General features: G+C 39.1%; 1 protein-coding gene across 1 annotated transcript; it reads right to left on the bottom strand.

Annotated features, from left to right (window-relative positions):
* Positions 1-262: 262 nt before the first annotated feature.
* Positions 263-18,608, bottom strand: rab27a (RAB27A, member RAS oncogene family). Its single transcript, XM_074618698.1, has 6 exons — positions 18,390-18,608; positions 7,881-8,049; positions 5,912-5,997; positions 5,692-5,795; positions 4,480-4,603; positions 263-2,385 (listed from the first exon to the last, which is right to left on the bottom strand). Exons 2-6 carry the CDS (start codon positions 8,031-8,033, stop codon positions 2,190-2,192), a joined length of 663 nt encoding a protein of 220 aa, XP_074474799.1. The 5' UTR covers positions 8,034-8,049; positions 18,390-18,608; the 3' UTR covers positions 263-2,189.
* Between the last annotated feature and the right edge of the window lie 503 nt (positions 18,609-19,111).

Here is a 19,111-nt window from a genome sequence, read left to right as displayed (position 1 = left end):
TGTGTTGAACAATTAAATATTATAAATACAATAAGCATTTTTAGTCCAAAAGCTAGGCTTTGGTATGATAAAATGCAGAAAAAAAGAACATGAACATGAATTGAATATTTCATATATTATGGTGAGCTGATCAGTGTTATGTGTCATTCTTGGCACACATCACACAATAATAGTGCCTATAAATAGGACCTGGTATCAGTTTCACTTGTACACAGCACTTGGTCAACATTTTCAAGATTGATTACATGAAATTAGATACTGCTTCAAGGAATACATAAATAAAATGTTTTATTTTTGGACATAATTTACATATTTTGCATATGAAAACCGTATGGCACAATTGAAAATGTGAAATATTTCAGTGTAGTCTTACTAATATGATCAAATTAAATTTTTGTGGTAGTTTTTCCAAATCTGTGGACTGAAACGGAGTGAAAAAATATACTTGTGTGTCTAAACTAAAACTAAAACTAAAACAGTGTAAAACAAATAATGTGGATGAGTGTGCTATTTATAGAATATCAGTGGTAATATAAACTTATCTGAAAGGGTGAGCATTAAGATTTTAAATGCACACCATAAAAGTAAACTGAAATGCAGACCCCATCTTACTGCCGACTTATAAAGCTTGCCAATAAAAATCTGTGTTTAGCAAGATTAAAAAACTAACAAATTCAACAGCCTACTTGTTAACATGGTCACAATGATACATGAAACAAAACACTCTCCATCCAATAATGTACTAGGGGATAGAGAATTCAGCAACGGAGCGGCCCTCTAGCACCTAACAGCTCTTTTCACTGCATCTAGCACTTGAATACAGGATTTCTATCAGATATTTGTTTAGCTGAAGCAATAAGCCACTCAGATCCTGATACATCTTGTCCTATGATACATTTAATGAGTAGATGACAGCCTAAACAATAGCCACACTCAATAAAGAAAGTGGCGTTTGCTGTGTGAAAAATCACCTCTGCTCATTTTCCCTGAAGTTGAAGTTTTATTTGATATAAGGGTATTTTGTATGATGTCAGCAGAGATGTTCATTGTTTCAGGTGATAACGAACCATATGAGATGGAGCCTGGGCATAAGGTATGAGTATCTAGGATCTCGCCTGAGCAATACTTTAAAACCAAAGGCATTGTTACAGGTGAACAGTGATACAATTGAGCAATACAAGAGGCTAAAGTCAGCCTTACTATAGCTGCGGTTACTTACATGTTCACAAAGGTTAAATTAAGATTTTGCATTCACATTTCATTCTTTGAAATATATTCAGAGAATTTGAAATTCAATTTATTTATTTAAATTTTTTGCATCGGTCTTTCATACACCAGGATGAACTACCTGAATTACCTGCGTTCCTGAGTTACTGCTCAGTTTTATTTGTTCCTTTTATCAAACTACGGCGCATCATTTTTTTAAATTATTGGCCAAACCTGTCGCTGTACATACTGAAGTGTAGATGATTTAGTCAAACTATATTCTATAATTTAAGTTTTGGAGACAAACAAGTACAAACATTGATTTAGAAAAGAAAAAATACACGAGTGTTAATTGTCCATCTAGCTAACGTTTGATGGTCAATGTGAGCAACATGTTTTCTGACTGTGGCACTGGTGAGGTTGCAGTATTCAGCTGGACATTCAGTAGAGCATCAGTAGTATATATCTAAAGTAAAGTAAGTATAGTTCTTAAAAGTACATCCATAGCAAATTTCGGTTGTGTATAGAAGGTAACCCGTGACTTGGGGAAACTCTCTGGAGATTGTTAAGATTTTGTATTTTGCTGGTTACCTTCTAGATACGACCGCAGATTTCGCTCCCCCAATAAACTGTGACTGCAGGTATCACGGTCAACATTTATCTGACCGTGCTTCAGCTAGGCATCATAAGAAATAAATATCCCACACTCCAATATGAATTAATGATTCAAAAGACCCATTATATGAATTCAAATGAAATGCCCACATTCAAAAGGCACTTACCTCTGTACAAACAAACAATGTCAATGAATGTATATCAGTAATTAACTGCTTTGTAAGGCAATGATCGGACACTAATAATGTCATGTTTCACCTAACATAGAATACAATTATACTGTATTATACTCCCACTGTTAAACTTGGATGTATTCCTATTTTTTCTCCAGTATTATGGACACAGATATGTAACCGTCATCATTTATTCTAACATGCACATTTGCTCCTATCGGAGCCCTCTGAGTTGTCTGGGTTGGTGGGTCCATTAACTCGGACGGTCCCATCAGGGATCCAGGATTTGTCAACACATCGTTCCATCCTCTTCATGATGAGATCCAGCAGCTCTTCCACAGCCTGGTTGACGTTGAGCCCGTTTGCAGCACTCGTCTCAAAGTATGGGATTCTGGATGGAAGAAAATATTGGTTATAATAAACACAGGACTACAGACTACTACTACGAATTACAATATGACACAAACCTTTGGGTTTGGAGGAATATAGAGGAGTATCTTAAAGGATAAAGCTGGAGTTATTCTATCATATTACTAGGGCTGTCAACAGAATAAAATATTTAATCGCGATTAATCCCATGATTTTCCATAGTTAATTGCGATTAATCGTAAATTAATCGCACATTTTATCTGTTCAAAATGTACCTTAAAGGAAGATGGGAGTGGGAAAATATGCTTGCTTTATGCAAATGTATGTGTATATTTATTATTGTAAATCAATTAACAACACAAAACAATGACAAATATTGTCCAGAAACCCTCACAGGTACTGCATTTAGCATAAAAAATATGCTCAAATCATAACATGGCAAAGCTGTCAGTGTGTCAGTGTGCTGACTTGACTTTGACTTGCCCCAAAACTGCATGTGATCATCATAAAGTGGGCATGTCTGTAAAGGGGAGACTCGTGGGTACCCATAGAACCCATTTACATTCACATATCTTGAGGTCAGAGGTCAAGGGACTCCTTTGAAAATCGCCATGACAGTTTTTTTCTCGCCAAAATTTTGTGCAAGTTCGGAGCGTTCAAACCTCCTTTTGACAAGTCAGTATGACATTGGTACCAATGGATTCCTTAGGTTTTCTAGTTTCATATGATGTCAGTATCTTCACGCTAGCTTTAAAACTGAGCCCCCTAAAATCTCCGAAAGATCGATTGCGTTAATGAAATAAAGAAATTAGTGGCGTTAAAACAAATTTGCATTAATGCTTTGACAGCCCTAGTTATTACACGGCTTTGTTGAATACTCGATTCTGATTGGTCAATCAAGGTGTTCTACGGTCTGTAATTTCTTTATAGCATACCGTTTCTATGTATAACAGACCGTTGCTATGACCGCAGTTCTGATCTTGGACTCTAGCGGACCATATAAGTGGCATAATGTACAGCTAGCGGGTCATTGTTGTGAAATAAACCCCTTCAGGCCGATGCAAGACCCCTTCGCTTCACGTCGGGGTCCAGCTCGCTGTACATTATCCCTTACTTATTCTATCCAACAGACTTAGGCTGTCTCGCAATACTTTCCAACTCTCCGTGATGCTTTCACACCAATTAATCCCTATTGAAGATGTAAATCTTTAAAAAACACGTCACAAAATATATGGCTTAATTTTTTTTAAAGGCTCAGCTATTTCCTAAAACAGCTGGACACCGTTGTTTTTGAAAATATAACTCAAACAGGATTAAATAGTGTTGTTGTTGCTGGGGACTATTTTAAGCTGCAGATTAATAAACATTTGGAGTACTGATGAGTATTTACAGCAGCAGGACGGTGTATGTGTGATCAACTCAAAATAAATTACAGTGCACATGTTCATTGCAATAAAGGAACATGTCACCCAGTGCAGCAGTGTGGCTTTTTTATGTGTCTTTAATCGTTGGATGGAGCTCCATGTCACAGAGTAATAATAAGCTATATCAGCCTTGGTTACACAGACAATACTTAGTATTGTTGATTTGGGTCTTTTGCTGGGACTTTAAGAAAAATATAGAAAATCGTCAGCCTTATTCTTAAAACTTAAAAACATAAATCATACAATGTGGGGCTCTGAGTCCCGTAAGTATCAAAGCACTGAAATCCAAACAGAAGTTTATTTATTACATTTCTATGGTTTCACAAAAACACCCTGAACCAAATACATTTACTTCATCACACAGACTAAAGGCTGAACAGCTCAAAGATAATCAAAGGAGACACTATACACTGTCCAGCAGCGTCAGCTTGGGTGAAAGTTATATTGAATACTGAGGTTTATTCCTCTCATGCATCTCCACTACTGCCCCAGTATGTGTTTTTAGTAAAGGTGTGTCTATTAGGGTCGGAGCAGGATATTTTACGCATGTCCACAAATATTTGCTTTTCGAGGAGGACCAATTTAGTCTGACATTCTCCTTCACAGACTTTGGCAAACAGTGAAGCCACTGCCTTCTTGACAAACAACTGAGGGAGAGGTTCATGTACAGATGGATCAAAGCTGAGACATACCCGTATTTCTCTGCCAGCTCACGGGCCTCTGTTTCACTGACTGCTCTCTGATCCGACAGGTCACATTTGTTGCCACACAAAACGACGTCTGGACTTTCGCAGTATGCGTGAATCTGTAACTGACCTGAAAGACACATTCATCAATTTATTATGCATTTAGTCCTATTTTAATGTGTAACACGTTTGCTTTTGAGAAGGATATCAAGCCATCATTAATGTATTATAATAACATGAAATAAGAAAGTTGAGCACAGCAGTAGTTCAGATCAGAATAAAATTTGCAGAGAAAGACTTAGGCTGTGTCCGAAATCATTCACTCATTCACTACTCTTTACTTTCTACTCGCTATCCAGGGAGTTCTATATAGAGGACAATATAGAGGACTGTATAATCCACTATATAGTGAGGACATCGGCAAAATGAAAAAACAATTTCGGACACTACTCGCATCATTTTGTCGGTACCGTAATTACGTTCAACTAAAATGTGTCAGATCAACGTCTGCTGGTAGACCATCCATAATAAATAGTGACATATATTTTTGTGTGTGATAAGTACATAATGTAAGCTATTTTGTTGAGTTGTCTCTTAGCGAAATGCTCTGAGTCAATTTAAGTTCCCCTTTCTCTGTAAGCAGTGATGCAATGTATCTGTCTAGGGCTTTTATTGTGAAAGGTAAGAATTAACACGCTACAAACTCATGGATTTGTCTAAATCACGCTACTCTCTCTCCTCTCGTTGCATGATGGTATATGGTGTTCGTTTGGTGACCATCATTATCCACTTCTTTTCACAATGCATTGTGGGATACTTTGAGTCCACTATATAGGGTATAATAATTCTCATTGTGCTTTCGGACAGCACTACAAAATGGCAAACTCACTATATAGTGAGTTCGCCATTTGTTCGCCACTTTTTGTAGTGCTGTAGTGCTTTTAGTAGTGCTGCTAGTGAGTGATTTTGGACACAGCCTTATTCATAACTGGAAGATTACATGTTTAATCACACTTATTCTGGGTCTAGCAGCCCAGTGTCTACATGAACACAAAGACTGTTTGATCATCATTCACTGGAAGTATTTTGGTCAACAAGGAATTTAATATTGTCAAATGGCCTGTGCACTTGAATTTGTCTTAAGTAAAAAAAAATTGATGGGATCGTCAGTTTAGTGACGTTCAGTGCACATTCAGAGTGATACATCAGACGACATACTCATCCAGTTTCTGACGTTGAGGAAACTTTGTTCATTTGTGAGGTCAAACAGGAGGAGGAAACCCATCGCATCCCTGAAGAACGCGGTCGTCAAACTCCGAAACCTGACACCAATCAGACAAAAAAGAACCACTTTATGAGAAATGTAATAAATAGTGAAAACGACACATTTGAAAAGAACTGAAGACGAGACCGGGTTTGAGGAAGGTGAGAAATGTACCTCTCCTGTCCTGCAGTGTCCCACAGCTGCATGTGGATCTTCTGTCCTCTACCTGAAGATCCATCTGGATTTGTTGATTTGTAAACCTGAGAGAAACAGAGACAGGTGAGGTCAAACTAACTGGATGGTCTCTGCACTAAATTTAAATTTCAGTGGTTTAAAAGTTAAACGTTGAGCTTTATTTGCAGCATAGCTGAAAGCTCCTTTCTGATAAACAACCCAGTTTGGGCTTATTTAAAAAAAATAAAAATGAATCAATATATGAAAAAGTTGCCACTGATCATAAAAGATTAGCAGCATTAATCTGGTGTTTTATGGCCATGGTTCTCAACCAGGGGTCCGGGGACCCCCAGTGGTCCTTGAGGGAGTCCCAGGGGGTCCCCAGCAAAATGGTGGAATAGTTTATTTTCAATATTTAATTCACTATAGAAGTGAGTCCAAACTGAGTGAGAGTCATAGTGACTGTTCTGATCGTAGGTTTCACTTCCTCCACAGTTATCTCCTCAACATGTCGTTGACAACTACAGAATTCTGGTCTTAATCATATCTAACAACCAAAATCTTTGCAGATGGAGCTCCATGAAGCGGTATCTTATCAAATGGGGGTGTGTGACCCAATGTGTATTCATTTAGAGGTCCTTGACATGAAATACATTGAGAACCACTGTTTTATGCTAAACTGGATGTCAGTTGCATGCAGAAATTGTGACACATCTGTGTTATTGGCGTTTCATTAAACAGTCCAGGAAGTAACTAAAAGAGGCCCCAGATGTAACTGCACATTTCATTAATTGTGAAATTAATTATCCACATCTTTTCTTTGATCTATTCAACGTCACTTCTGGCGGTTGCAGTAAACACTTCTCCAGCACAGGAAGCTACTGAGACATATTAAAGATTAAAAGTGGTGTCGGGCGCCTGGGTTAGCTCAGTTGGTAGAGCGGGCGTCCATGTATTAAGGCTTGGTCCTGACCGTGGCGGCCCGGGTTCGAATCCGGCCTGTGGCCCTTTCCGCATCCACTCTCTCTCTCTCCCCCCTTTCAAGACTCTATCCACTGTCCTCAATAAAAATGGAAAATGCCCCCAAAAAAATAACTTAAAAAAAAAAAAAAAAAAAAAAGTGGTGTTAAGAGAAGTAGCATTAAGTCTTGTTGCATGCTGCTGCTTACAGCTGTATGACTGTGACCACTAGACAGGCAGCCGCAGTAATACTTGTGTATCCATGTCATTATACATTTAATACAGCTTCATGGTCATTTCATGGACCAGGAAAACTGTCTGATATTAACAATCAAAGACAGGAAGCACAGCTCTGGGTTGTTTGAGGACGCACTACGATTACTTATTGTGCTTCTTTCACCCATGACGACTAATTATGATATTTACAAAAGCTATTCTATAAGTGCAACTTTTCAAATCACAGCTGTGAAAACATTAATTTGAATGTTTCCTTATAAAGTGTTAATTTGCTGTATCTTCATCTTTTTATCAGAAGTGATGGAAATACTTCTAGTAAAAAGATGCTCAATGACGGATGTTCAGTCACTTAATTAGTAGAGCTGTGATAAAACTGTTATCAGGCTGTATTTTTGGAGCCTGAGGTCAGTAGCATTAAAGAGTAATACTGAGTAAATATGAACACTGCTCAGCTGTTTGCCAATGGTAAGAAGTGTTTATTCTTAAGGAGGGTGCTGCCGGCCGTTCACCAACATTAGTCATTCCTCGGATTTCTGTTGCAACATTCATCAGTAGTCTGTTGTTACAAGAGAGTTGCTTAATGGTGTGGGAGCTGGGAACGCATGTAAGCCCCTAATTAGGCAGAAATAAATTCTGGTAGCACACATGGACACAAGAAAATGTTACGTCAGAAGTGGAGCGTAAAATCCAAGTGTGCTTTTACTGAAGTATTGAATGAAAGAAATCCAAACAATTCCAATGCTGGCTTTTATTCAAAACTGATTGGACTCACCACTCTTCTTTCTCTGAAGTCTATTCCAACTGTAGTGATGAACTTGGAGTTAAACTTGCAGTCTGTGTACTGGTAGAGGAAGCTCGTTTTTCCCACGCCAGAGTCACCGAGGGCTAGGAATTTGATGAGGTAATCATAGTCCCCATCAGACATAGTGAGCGCCTAATTTCTGAAACACAGAAACAAAACAACTCGGTCAACCAACAATCAAACTCTTTAGCAAAGAAATACATCTAAAATTGAAGTGGTATTTGTTTTTGTTTATCCCCTAAATGACACAGTGAAGACAGTGAAATTGTGAAGCAATGACAAGAGGATCATGTCCACGGTGACACAAACCCAAACTCTGAAAGCAGTCTGCATCTCATCCGACCACTCAAACATCAGGGGAACTCTGAAAATGCATGAAGCTCTTGACATTTAAAATGATAAGCCTGTTGGTTGTACTGTATGCCTCCACCAACCAGTCAAGTTGCAGTTGCCCATGTCTGTCTCAAATGTCATTACTTCATCATTTTATCCTGTTAGACATTTGAGTGAAATTGTCATAATTAGCATATAAATTCTTGAGTTATAGACCAGATCGGCATCGTGTCATCACCAAGGCCAATCAGAAATCAGAAGATCCCATAAATGTCAATGCAATTTTACATGTGTTTGGATTGTATTCTTGGATGCATTTATTTCTTTTTGGCATTATTGAGCAAAAAGTCCATAATAACCTTTCAGCATATTGTAATTCAAGTGTTCTGAGAGAAAACTAGACTTCTGCACCTCCTCATGGCTCTGTTTTCAGGCTTTAGAAAATCTAGCCCGTGACGGGAGACTTTGGCCAATCACAGGTCATTTCAGAGAGAGAGCGTTCCTATTGGCTGTGCTCCGGCTGGTGGGCGGTGCTTGGTATTTCTTCAAGTGATCTCAACATGGCTGCAAAGTCAAAAACTTTCTCATTTTACAGCTAAACAGTACACTACAAGATGTTTCTGAAAACATTTGAGGTGAGAAATAGACATTACACAAACAGACTATTGATTCTTATTTGATCAGCGCTGCCTAGTTTGACCGTTTGATCGGAGTTCGCAAGAATGACAACCCAAAAAACATTATGCCTCTGGCCACTGAGATATCACTTTCACGAGAATGGATGGGATGGACGTGAGGTCACAGTGACCTTTGACCAACAAAAACTAATCGTACATACTTGAGTCCAAGTGGACGTTTGTGCCATATGTAATGAAATTCCCTAAAGGCATTCCTGAGATATCGTGTTCACGAGAATGGGACAGAGGGACGCAAGGACAACCCAAAAACATAATGCTTTCGGCCATGGCTGTCGTGGAGGCATAAGAAACTATTACTTTTTCCTACGAACAAGTTCTACCAGTGTGGCCAAAGTCAGCTTATTTCTCTGTGCCTCTACTGTTGTCCAAAAATGAAATTAAAAACACATCAAAGAGACACACTGTCACGTGGGGTGACATGTTCCTTCATTACAAAGAACAAGGGTAGTTTGTTTTAGGTCAGTCTTACATACACTGCATTGCTGCTGTGCACACTCACTGGAAACTCCAAATGTGTATTCATCCACCAGCAAAAATAGTCCCCACAAATGCACTATTTCCTCCTGTTCTGTTATATGCTAAAAAACTAGACTGTCCTGCTGTTTCAGGAAATTACTGAGCATTTTTAAAAGTGAAACTACAAATCTGGTTTCAAACAGGGAAGTTGGAGAGTATTGAGAAAGAGAGAATAACGAATTGTTGCTCTTAGTCATTTCATGGGATTCAGTGACATGAAAAAAATATAGAATAACACCAGATTCATCCTTTAAGATTGTCTGGGAAAGAGTAAAAACAACTATCAGTATGCAAATGTCACTCATTCACTACTCTCTATAATATACTAGACTATAGTTTACTCAATAGTGAACGGTACATTTTGAACACTTATGAATCATCATTGCATTGAGGGAATGTTAGCGGAAAGTATGAGCTTACTATTTGCCATGGACACTATCTTTTTTATTACATTGTGGGAACTTTTGAGAGCACTATATAACAAAACTCTACGAATCAATAAGAATGATAGCAAGGTGAGTTGTCCCGCCCCAACAGGTGTAACATAACTAACAGGAGAGAGGGAAGGAGATGTCAATCACGTCCAGTTCATACAGGTCTATCAGGAAACACCGGTGAAAACACCTGTGTGGGTGGACTATGGCTGTGTAGGGGCTTTACCATTTGTCATCATTTTGGCAAAACATCTCATAATATGTTGAATAAACAATATTATTTTGAGTTCCTCTCCAGAGCGAAGGTGTTGCACATTGGAGGGATTGGCTCACTCAATCTGCTTATGCAGTTCTATCAACCCCACACAGTTCAAACCCTCACACTTCTCTGTTAGGCACTTAGTCTGTGGTATTGCCTGTCGCCTTTCCAGTCCAACTGGTTGATTTAACAGTATGTAAATGACATTAAAACTCGTCTGTCTTTGCCAGTTTCCTGATGTAGAGTTACAAAAGGAACATCATATCCTAATATTTATGGAACCACAACGATACATCAAGCCAATAACACACAAAGCACAGGGAGAGCATACATTAATCTTCCCACACGTACTGTAATATTGTGAATACAGTGCATTGACAAGGAGCTAACCACGAGAGGGGAAACAAAACTGACAATAAAAATGAAATAATTAAATGATGTTATTATTTGTCCTTTCAGCGTTACCTTTTCAGCAATGCACCATTTTGTTGATGTATTCAATTACAAAATGTTTTTATGTAGGAATCAGTTTTCATTCATCTATAATGTAAAGCAGGGGTTCTCAAACTTTTTGTGGCCAGCGACCCCTTGAAGAGGAGAAAATGTTCCAAGGACCCCTCATAATTCACCTATTAAGCATAATGCTTACTATCATTTGTACTCTTAGAGGTCATTGGACCTATTTGTATTCTAAAACGTTTCAACCTAAATACTTCAAAACTGTTTGGTAGTGATAAACAGAAACACATTTCAATTTGAATCATGTTAATACCACTTTATTTTGCCCTGATATTCCGGATGCTTTGTAATCAGATGTCGCTTTAGCTTGGCCGGCTTCATGGCTTTGTTTGCTAGCACCTGAAGACACATGACACCCTTAGCTGTCGCGCGATATAACTGTCGTCATATTTTCTCAATTTAGCTAGTTTGGTCTTAGTGTCGCTTGACGATTTGGACTGACTCAAATATTTCTCCATGCTTGCCAGCTAGCTAGCTGGCTAATACGCTAAGCTAAGCAGCAGCGGGAACAATTTGTTAGAGAGTGAAGTGGCTGATTCATGATCTAGAGAGTACTCCAGGGATGACGTATTTTTAAAGGCCATCCAGGGAGTTAGCATTGCTCTGGGTACCCTCAACAAAAAGCCAATGGGATTTGGGATTTTTGCAGAAAATAAACTCTGTGGTAAACACACGTTTATGATACTTACAAGTTTTGTTCCTTAAAATAATTTCCACAAATGAACACCACTGTTATGATTTTTGAAGTGTGAATGCAATCGCCACAAATAAAAAGCTAATGTTAAGCTATGGACGAACTAAATCACAGTTGCATGAGCGCGGTATACACAGCGAGGCTGTAAAGGCGGACGAGTCGGCGTGATGATGTTTAGTAGTCTCATTTAGACACTTGTTAGCAACCGCCTTTTTAAAAGACACATAACGGCATCAAAATTCACGAGTGGAGTATTTACTGACGTATTTTATGTCATAGAACAAAACGGTAAAATCTCTTCAGCTTGTGTTAACCACAGATCTTATTTCAGGCATCTAACTAAAAACCCACTTAAATAAACGCATTGACTTCCAGACGAGGGAACCGGAAGTGCTACATTGCTAACTCATTTCCGGGTTTTAGGACTCATTCCTGTAGCACTCTATATGGGCCCAAAGCTTACGTATAGGTGGTAGTAATGGACACAATATGCTTGTTTTATTGGCACAAATGGTTCCCATCTGTAGATATGAACTTTTTAATGCTACAGCACAATTTTATAACCTATAGCTAATTATTTCGTGGACCCCCTGGCAGAGTGCCGTGGACTCCTGGGGATCCCTGGACCCCACTTTGAGAATCACTGATCTAAAGGACCAGTGAAAAGGTGTCAATGACAGCATGTAGGCTTAGCTTGCCAACTATTAATTATGCATACATTTGGTCGAACATTAATTATCCCCATTTTCCCACACATCTTAAAAGTATCAAAAGAAACAGACCCCTCCATTAGGCTCATATGCTGTGTAGTTTAACGTACAGTCAATACTGGAGCGAGAAATACATAACATCTTTTACACTTTTACAATATTATGCCAGACCTCCACATGTGGATTTGTACAGATGATGGCATTGTGGGATAATGTGCGTAGCGTAAGAGCAGTTTCATCTTGCTGACACAGTGACAGAAAGCCTTTTAAACGCCTCTGCCCCTCTCCAGCTACAGGCAACACTCGAGTTTCTGTCTACTCACTACAAGAAAGTAGTCGTAGTCGTTTTCTCTACACATTAGTAGCTTGTTGTTCTACACATTTTGGATTAACGGTCGAATTGATTTAAATTAAAGACTTAATTGTAGAGGCACATATTTTCTTACACGATGAGAGTGAGAAGCACACTATGATATCCACTGGATGAAACATTTGACATGGTCGACTACATCCGGTCAAAACATTCAAAAGAAAGTGCAGATGTATCATATGACCAGCGGGTAGAAAAGACTTCAGACAAGTCTTGCATTCTTTCACTGTAACCCCCACTGAACCTTTCATCTGAGGCCATAAGCTGCTTAAGGTCTCGTGCAAAAGTAAGATCCAGGATAAATGCACTGTGATGGAAACGGCTGCCACAAGCACTGATGTGGCCATAAACGGTGAGCGAAGACCACCGAGCCCCACGACTATGAAGTCCACATTCCTGCTCATGGGCCTGTTTTGACTCAGGTAGGTTAAAAGTTATAAATAAAATTGTATTTTACTCTTTACTGCTGATTCTTCATCACATGGTTTACTCTGTTGTAAAGCTCGTTATAACTGTTCTTGCCCTCTACAAGGCAAGGAAACCATCAAACCCACACAGATACCTATCCATTATGTTATATATAAAAAAAAGAATTAAGATGTAGCCATTAGTGAGCAACATGTTCACTATAAATAAGCACTGAAGCCCACAGAGAAACTGTAAACAGTGCGACTGCTTCTTAGCTTGCTTCATTTTGGTCAATGAAAATCATGTTTCTCAGGTCACAACGTCCACTCCTTTCCTCTTATATGGCACTCAAAAGGCCCACTGACACAATCATTTATAAGTTACACCTAGCTAAATGCAGTCCAATGGAACAACCCTGCAATAAATCCTACCTTCATGAAGGTTATAATCTTCAGTTTATGATCATTTTGTAGGATGTAGTTTGTGGTGCTGATGAATTGTATTGCGTTTTACTGAGGCCTGTTTCTTTAAAATGTTCTCCACCACGACAGTAGACCACTGAAATTACTATAAACATGAATCAACTTCTCCTATTCCGTAGATTGCATACGTTTTAGCTAGGTGTACCTAATAAACTGGCAATGCATGTTCCCACTAGACCTTTTTCACAACAGACATTTTGGTGTAATTAATAACATAATTGTGGCTGCAAGATCACATTTAGGTGAGCCATGTCGAGGGTCCTGCCCATTATTGTGCATGTTTGCTCACAGGAATGGCAACTGAGACATCACTAATGTTATTAGAGACAGGTGTACTTTTCCTGCAAAAATAAGTCAAAGTGTCTGCTGTGAAAAAAGGTCATTCTGACTGCTTATAATATCATTTTCTACCCAACTATTGAAACCGTAGGCATAAAAACGTGAGTCAGTACATGACTTCTGTTTCAGTGAAAACAGGTCACACAAGTGACACAGTTGAGCAAAACCACACTGCTGTCAATGCAGATTGTGTCAGCAAATTTCTGCAAACTATTATCAGGCTAATCATATGACTTCTTATTGAGCTCCAACCGCAAACGACCAATAGAATCATGTTAACAAGCAAATGTTTTAATGAAACGAAAGCAAATGTTCATGCATATTGTGTCTAGTGCACAAAGCTGTGCTAAAAACTAAACTTTCAAGGCCATTTCCAAGTCATATTACACTTCCCAGTGAGTCCTATCACAGCTGAGAAAAGGAAGCGAGCTCTGATGGTAGAGCGCGATCTTCTGTTGTGTTAGGCAAGAAAACACTGAGTGCAGTAAACAAACAGGAAGAACAAGAAGTGTTATCCTAATGACTGCCTTACGTAAACAATAAACCTTTCTGAAACAATAATGTCTGGCAGGATGACGGAGGTGAGTTTATCATTCTTCATTGATAAGAGATGCACCAATATATTGGGGTATTGAGTGCATCAGTCATTACCAGCGTTAACAAGAAAAATCTGGGCCGGAAGACACGCGAGAATTGGTAGAACACTGCCACAGAGGAACAGGTCGCTGAGTGGGCTCGGTTTACCTAACCTCCTTTGGTTCACTCCATCTCGTGGCAGTTGGTATCAGATTGAGGCTGACTCTTGCACTTCCTCCTCACTTCAAGCCCTGGTTTGCAACACCCTGCCCCTCTCCCCTTCGCAATACACGTCTAACCCCATCGTTATCGGCGCTCTAAAAATTTGGGCACAGATTAGGCGGGGCTTTGGATGGTTTACTCTTCCTCAGGCGACCCCTATCTGCAATAATCATCTGTTCTTACCAGCTAGAATTGATCCTAGATTTACCTCGCTGGAGAGGAAAGGCATCCACTGCATGGAAAACTTGTATATAGACAACCTGTTTACCAGCTTCGATCAATTGCGTGTTGCTTTCAGTTTAGGTAGCTCTGACTTTTTTAGATACTTTCAGCTACGCAATTTCGCTAGAACTCACTCGCCCCAGTTCCCCTAGATCCCACCCCACGGGCGTAGACTTGGTGCTTAAAGCCAGAACCTTACCCAAGGGCCACATCTCCTACTTCTATGACCTCTTATCACCAGCAGATGAGTCTATCATCAACAGGATCAGAACCGACTGGGAGAAGGAACTGCAAATGACCTTTTCTGAAAATTTCTGGGAAAAAGCCCTCAGAGCTGTCAACTCATCCTCCAGCTGTGCCAGGCTCAGCCTTATACAGTCTAAGGTGATACATAGACTCCATTATAGTAAGGCTAAACTCTCCAAGTTTTACCCAGACAGATTAGATGATAGATGTGATAGATGCTCACAAGCCCCCTGTGATCTGACTCATATGTTCTGGTCGTGCCCCAAATTGGCTCAATTCTGGCAATTTTTTTTTGATGCGGTCTCAGAAATCGTAGGGATTAAATCCCACATCCCCTCATGTAGCTATTTTTCCAGACGGAGGTCTACCGTCAAAACGAGGTTTTCCTCAGACTCTGAGCCAGAAATCTAAATTTTTCATAAGACAAATCACTTCAGTAGCACTTACATATACCAAACCTTCCAGTTTCATTCCCATCTATACTCATTTGTATACTCTATATATAGGTATTTACAGAGGGGTGTGTTCACATATCACTTACAGGCAGATTCACATAATATTTTATTCCTAAAACATGGCGAAAATAGATATATATATTTTTTATGGCTGTTTTATTTTCAGATTTATGGAGTGATAAAAAGAGATATCTAAATTCCCTCTGTAAAAACCTTTGACTCTAATATGTCAACAAAATGAAACAAGAATTTTAAACCTGGCTTTATCCAATGTTCAGATTTCTGTTCTCGAAATGTATGCAAATTAGCACGTATTTAATAAGATAATGCATCATTTGCATATTTAAACAATATCAGAAAACTACAAAAAATAATTGCCTTGATGTAAGTAATCAACTGGGGAAGTTTCATGGTGATATCTTTTAGTTAATTTGTACCCTTATCACCTGAGGTGTCTCCCTTTAATGGGAGTCACTTAATACAAATTAGAAACTAGGTATGCAATACTTTGACTTTTTTTCTCCTAATACCAATTCTGATATCTGAACACAATCTATTAGCTGATACAGAGTAACTATATAACACCATCTAACAACAATAGTAGATCTTCATAGTTTATTTGGCAGCTTGCAGTGACTGAATTCATGTAACTGATGGAAGTGAATTTTACGATGATTTTGAAAGAGAAACTGTTTTTAACGTGGATCGGTCACCAGATCCACTTAGTATTGGTGCCGATGACCAATCTGTGTATCAGATCAGAGCATCCAAGGCTGCATTACCAACCAGTCAAAGAGGTCAACTGCCACGGGCAAAAGCTTCCGGCTCACCAATTAGTGGCAATTAGTTTCTGGTGATCTAACAAATGGCTCATTTATTTGGCGCTACTGTTTACACCACTATAATAAACTGTAATGATAGGGGCCTTAAACAACTGCACTGTATCCCAATGTGGACACCCCATCTTGTGGAGGGGCCCTAAGTTAAAATATAGTTTTAAGGCCTTTGTTATTTCAGTATACAATGTGGTTGCATGGTGCATTTTACTATAAAATGTGTGCTTGATTAATTTACCTCAAAGAAATGACTAACTGATGTATATTATACAATGTGCCGAAAGTGGGAGAAATGAGTTAATCGGGCCCTGAGTGCATCCCTAAACTGAATAAAACTATCATAAACTACTTTTTTTAAATTACCTTAGTACAAGAATGTCTGAAAACATGAACCTGTGTTGCACCTGCATTCACATTATGACTTCATAAATAAAATCTGTTTCGGTATCTACTGTACGTTGATAGTCTCAAAAAAACATACTGCACCATATCAGAGTGTTTTTAAGGGGACAGTTCATTGGAGTTCTTGAGTTGCTAGTTAGGTTGATGAAATCTTTTGCATGATTGTATTAGAAATTCTATTCGTGATTATATAATTGCATTTCTGTTTAATCCTGATTTTGTGGAATATTTTTGTCATCTGTCTTGTGTTTAGGGATGCATCAATCCGACTATTTCAGTCCCGATACCTGGGCTTTGGGTATCAGCCGATACCGAGTACCGATCCGATACCAGTGTATAATTAATAAGCTGTATGCCTCACTGTGTGGAAGTGACTAGGATCATTCTTTTATGTTTAAGGAAACATCAGACTTGACTTAAACATTGCTTTCCTAACTTTGTATAACAAAATATAACAAATAAATATATAGATAATCTTCAGAATTAACAGGAATTACAGTTAAAGTGTAAACCTTCTTAATGCAGCAACAAATTGGTCAAAACCAAAACAGGAATTAAAATTCCAGTATATAATGTTTATAGTATATAAACATAGAATTGAATAGAATAGATCGGCCCCGTTGTCACCGATATCCGATCCAGCTATTTGAGTCGGTATCGGCCCGATATCCAATTTTGTAGATTATATAATTGCATTTCTGTTTAATTCTGATTTAGTGGAATATTTTGTTATTTCTTGTGTTGTTTATTTTGTTGTTATTTCTGCATATTTTGGCCAAGCCTCTCTTAAAAAGACTACTTTAATCTCAATGAGGCTTTCCTATTTAGATCAAATAAACCTTAATCTACCTTAATATCTGTTGGTATTTTCTCACTGGGAGTTAACCTAGTAGCTGTGTTTCCCGGGCCAAGTACCAGCCTTAAAGAGCAGCAAACAAAAAGGGCAGCTTTAATCATTAGTCAGGGAGAAGTGGCAGACCCACCCTGGGCAGCTGTCCAGCAGCTCCTTGGCAAAATCCGGATATGCACATACCATAAACTTGAAAGGGTGCAACACTATGAAATGACTCAGAATAAACATTAATGATTAGACATAGGGCACCATGTATCTTTAAGACTTCTGGCTGCCAAAGCTGGTAACATATTATCAGGTCATTAAAATACCTTGTGAGGATTTATCAGCAGCAGCAGTCAATGAGGCACAGACAACTCATTCTCCAGCAAACAAACACTCAAAGTGATTAACTGACACAAAAAGCTAAATGTAATGCCCCTCAGCTGGTCCTCATGTGTCTACTGGTGGTCAGGAGGCCTGTTAGGCAACAAATAAACACTTTTATACTTAATATGGATCCTGAAAAACACACTAAATGACCAACTTCCCAGCTTCCTCTGTCAGACATGCTGCAGCCAACATATGGATCCAAACACTGAGGTCAGAGTTAATAGTCCTGCTTGGAGACACTAGTTGTCTTACTAGTGTTGTAACAGTTATTGAGCAAGTGTGTAATAAGCTAACATCTCTGATCAGAGGATAAAACAAGAACATAAACAGCTGTGTAATAATGAGTCTCTAGTTGTGTGAGGGTGAGTTTAACAAGCTGAGTTAGTAGTCTGTTAATAATGCAGATAATCGAGTGAGTTAAAGTTAAACTTCTCAACAACCTCGCTAACTTTGTGACAGATGCTACAGACGGATATTTGTTCGACTGACACATTTCCTGAAGAGACTGTTTCACCGGAGCTGTCGTTACTCACCAGCCGCGGGCCGCTGCTGCTCTCTGAGTCCTCCGGATGTTACTCTAAAACTAGGTAAAAGTGACCCTTTAACACTATACCGAGAGGAGAGCTGGATAAATGATGACTTTACTGGTCCATTAGTTGCAGCTTGGTTCACAGTGAACACCTCCTCCACTTCCCTGGTAGTTGAGCAACAGCTCCTCCTCCTGTTAGCTAGCGGGCTGAAGGGGAAGCACCAGAGAGCCGTTAGGTGAAACACCCAGAGGCGGAACATGACGGAGGACAGTCAGGCTGCGCATGCTGCTCTACTACAGTACTTCATGGTGCTCTACTACAGTACTTCATGCTGCTCTACTACAGTACTTCATGGTGCTCTTCTACAGTACTTCATGGTGCTCTACTACAGTACTTCATGCTGCTCTACTACAGTACGTCATGGTGCTCTACTACAGTACTTCATGGTGCTCTACTACAGTACTTCATGCTGCTCTACTACAGTACTTCATGCTGCTCTACTACAGTACTTCATGGTGCTCTACTACAGTTCTTCATGGTGCTCTACTACAGTACTTCATGGTGCTCTACTACAGTTCTTCATGGTGCTCTACTACAGTACTTCATGGTGCTTTATACTTTACTCCAATAGTCCTCAGAGGGAAATAAAGTAGCCTCCTCTTTGTTCCACTTTTACCTGGCAGCTAGTTACCATTAGTGGTGGTGGAAGAAGTTCTCAGATCTTT

The sequence above is a fragment of the Sebastes fasciatus genome, chromosome 2 (genome assembly GCF_043250625.1).
Source record: "Sebastes fasciatus isolate fSebFas1 chromosome 2, fSebFas1.pri, whole genome shotgun sequence".
NCBI classification, from domain to species: Eukaryota; Metazoa; Chordata; class Actinopteri; order Perciformes; family Sebastidae; genus Sebastes; species Sebastes fasciatus.
Note: the sequence above shows the minus strand (reverse complement) of the source record. Positions and strands in the feature narration are given on the sequence as shown.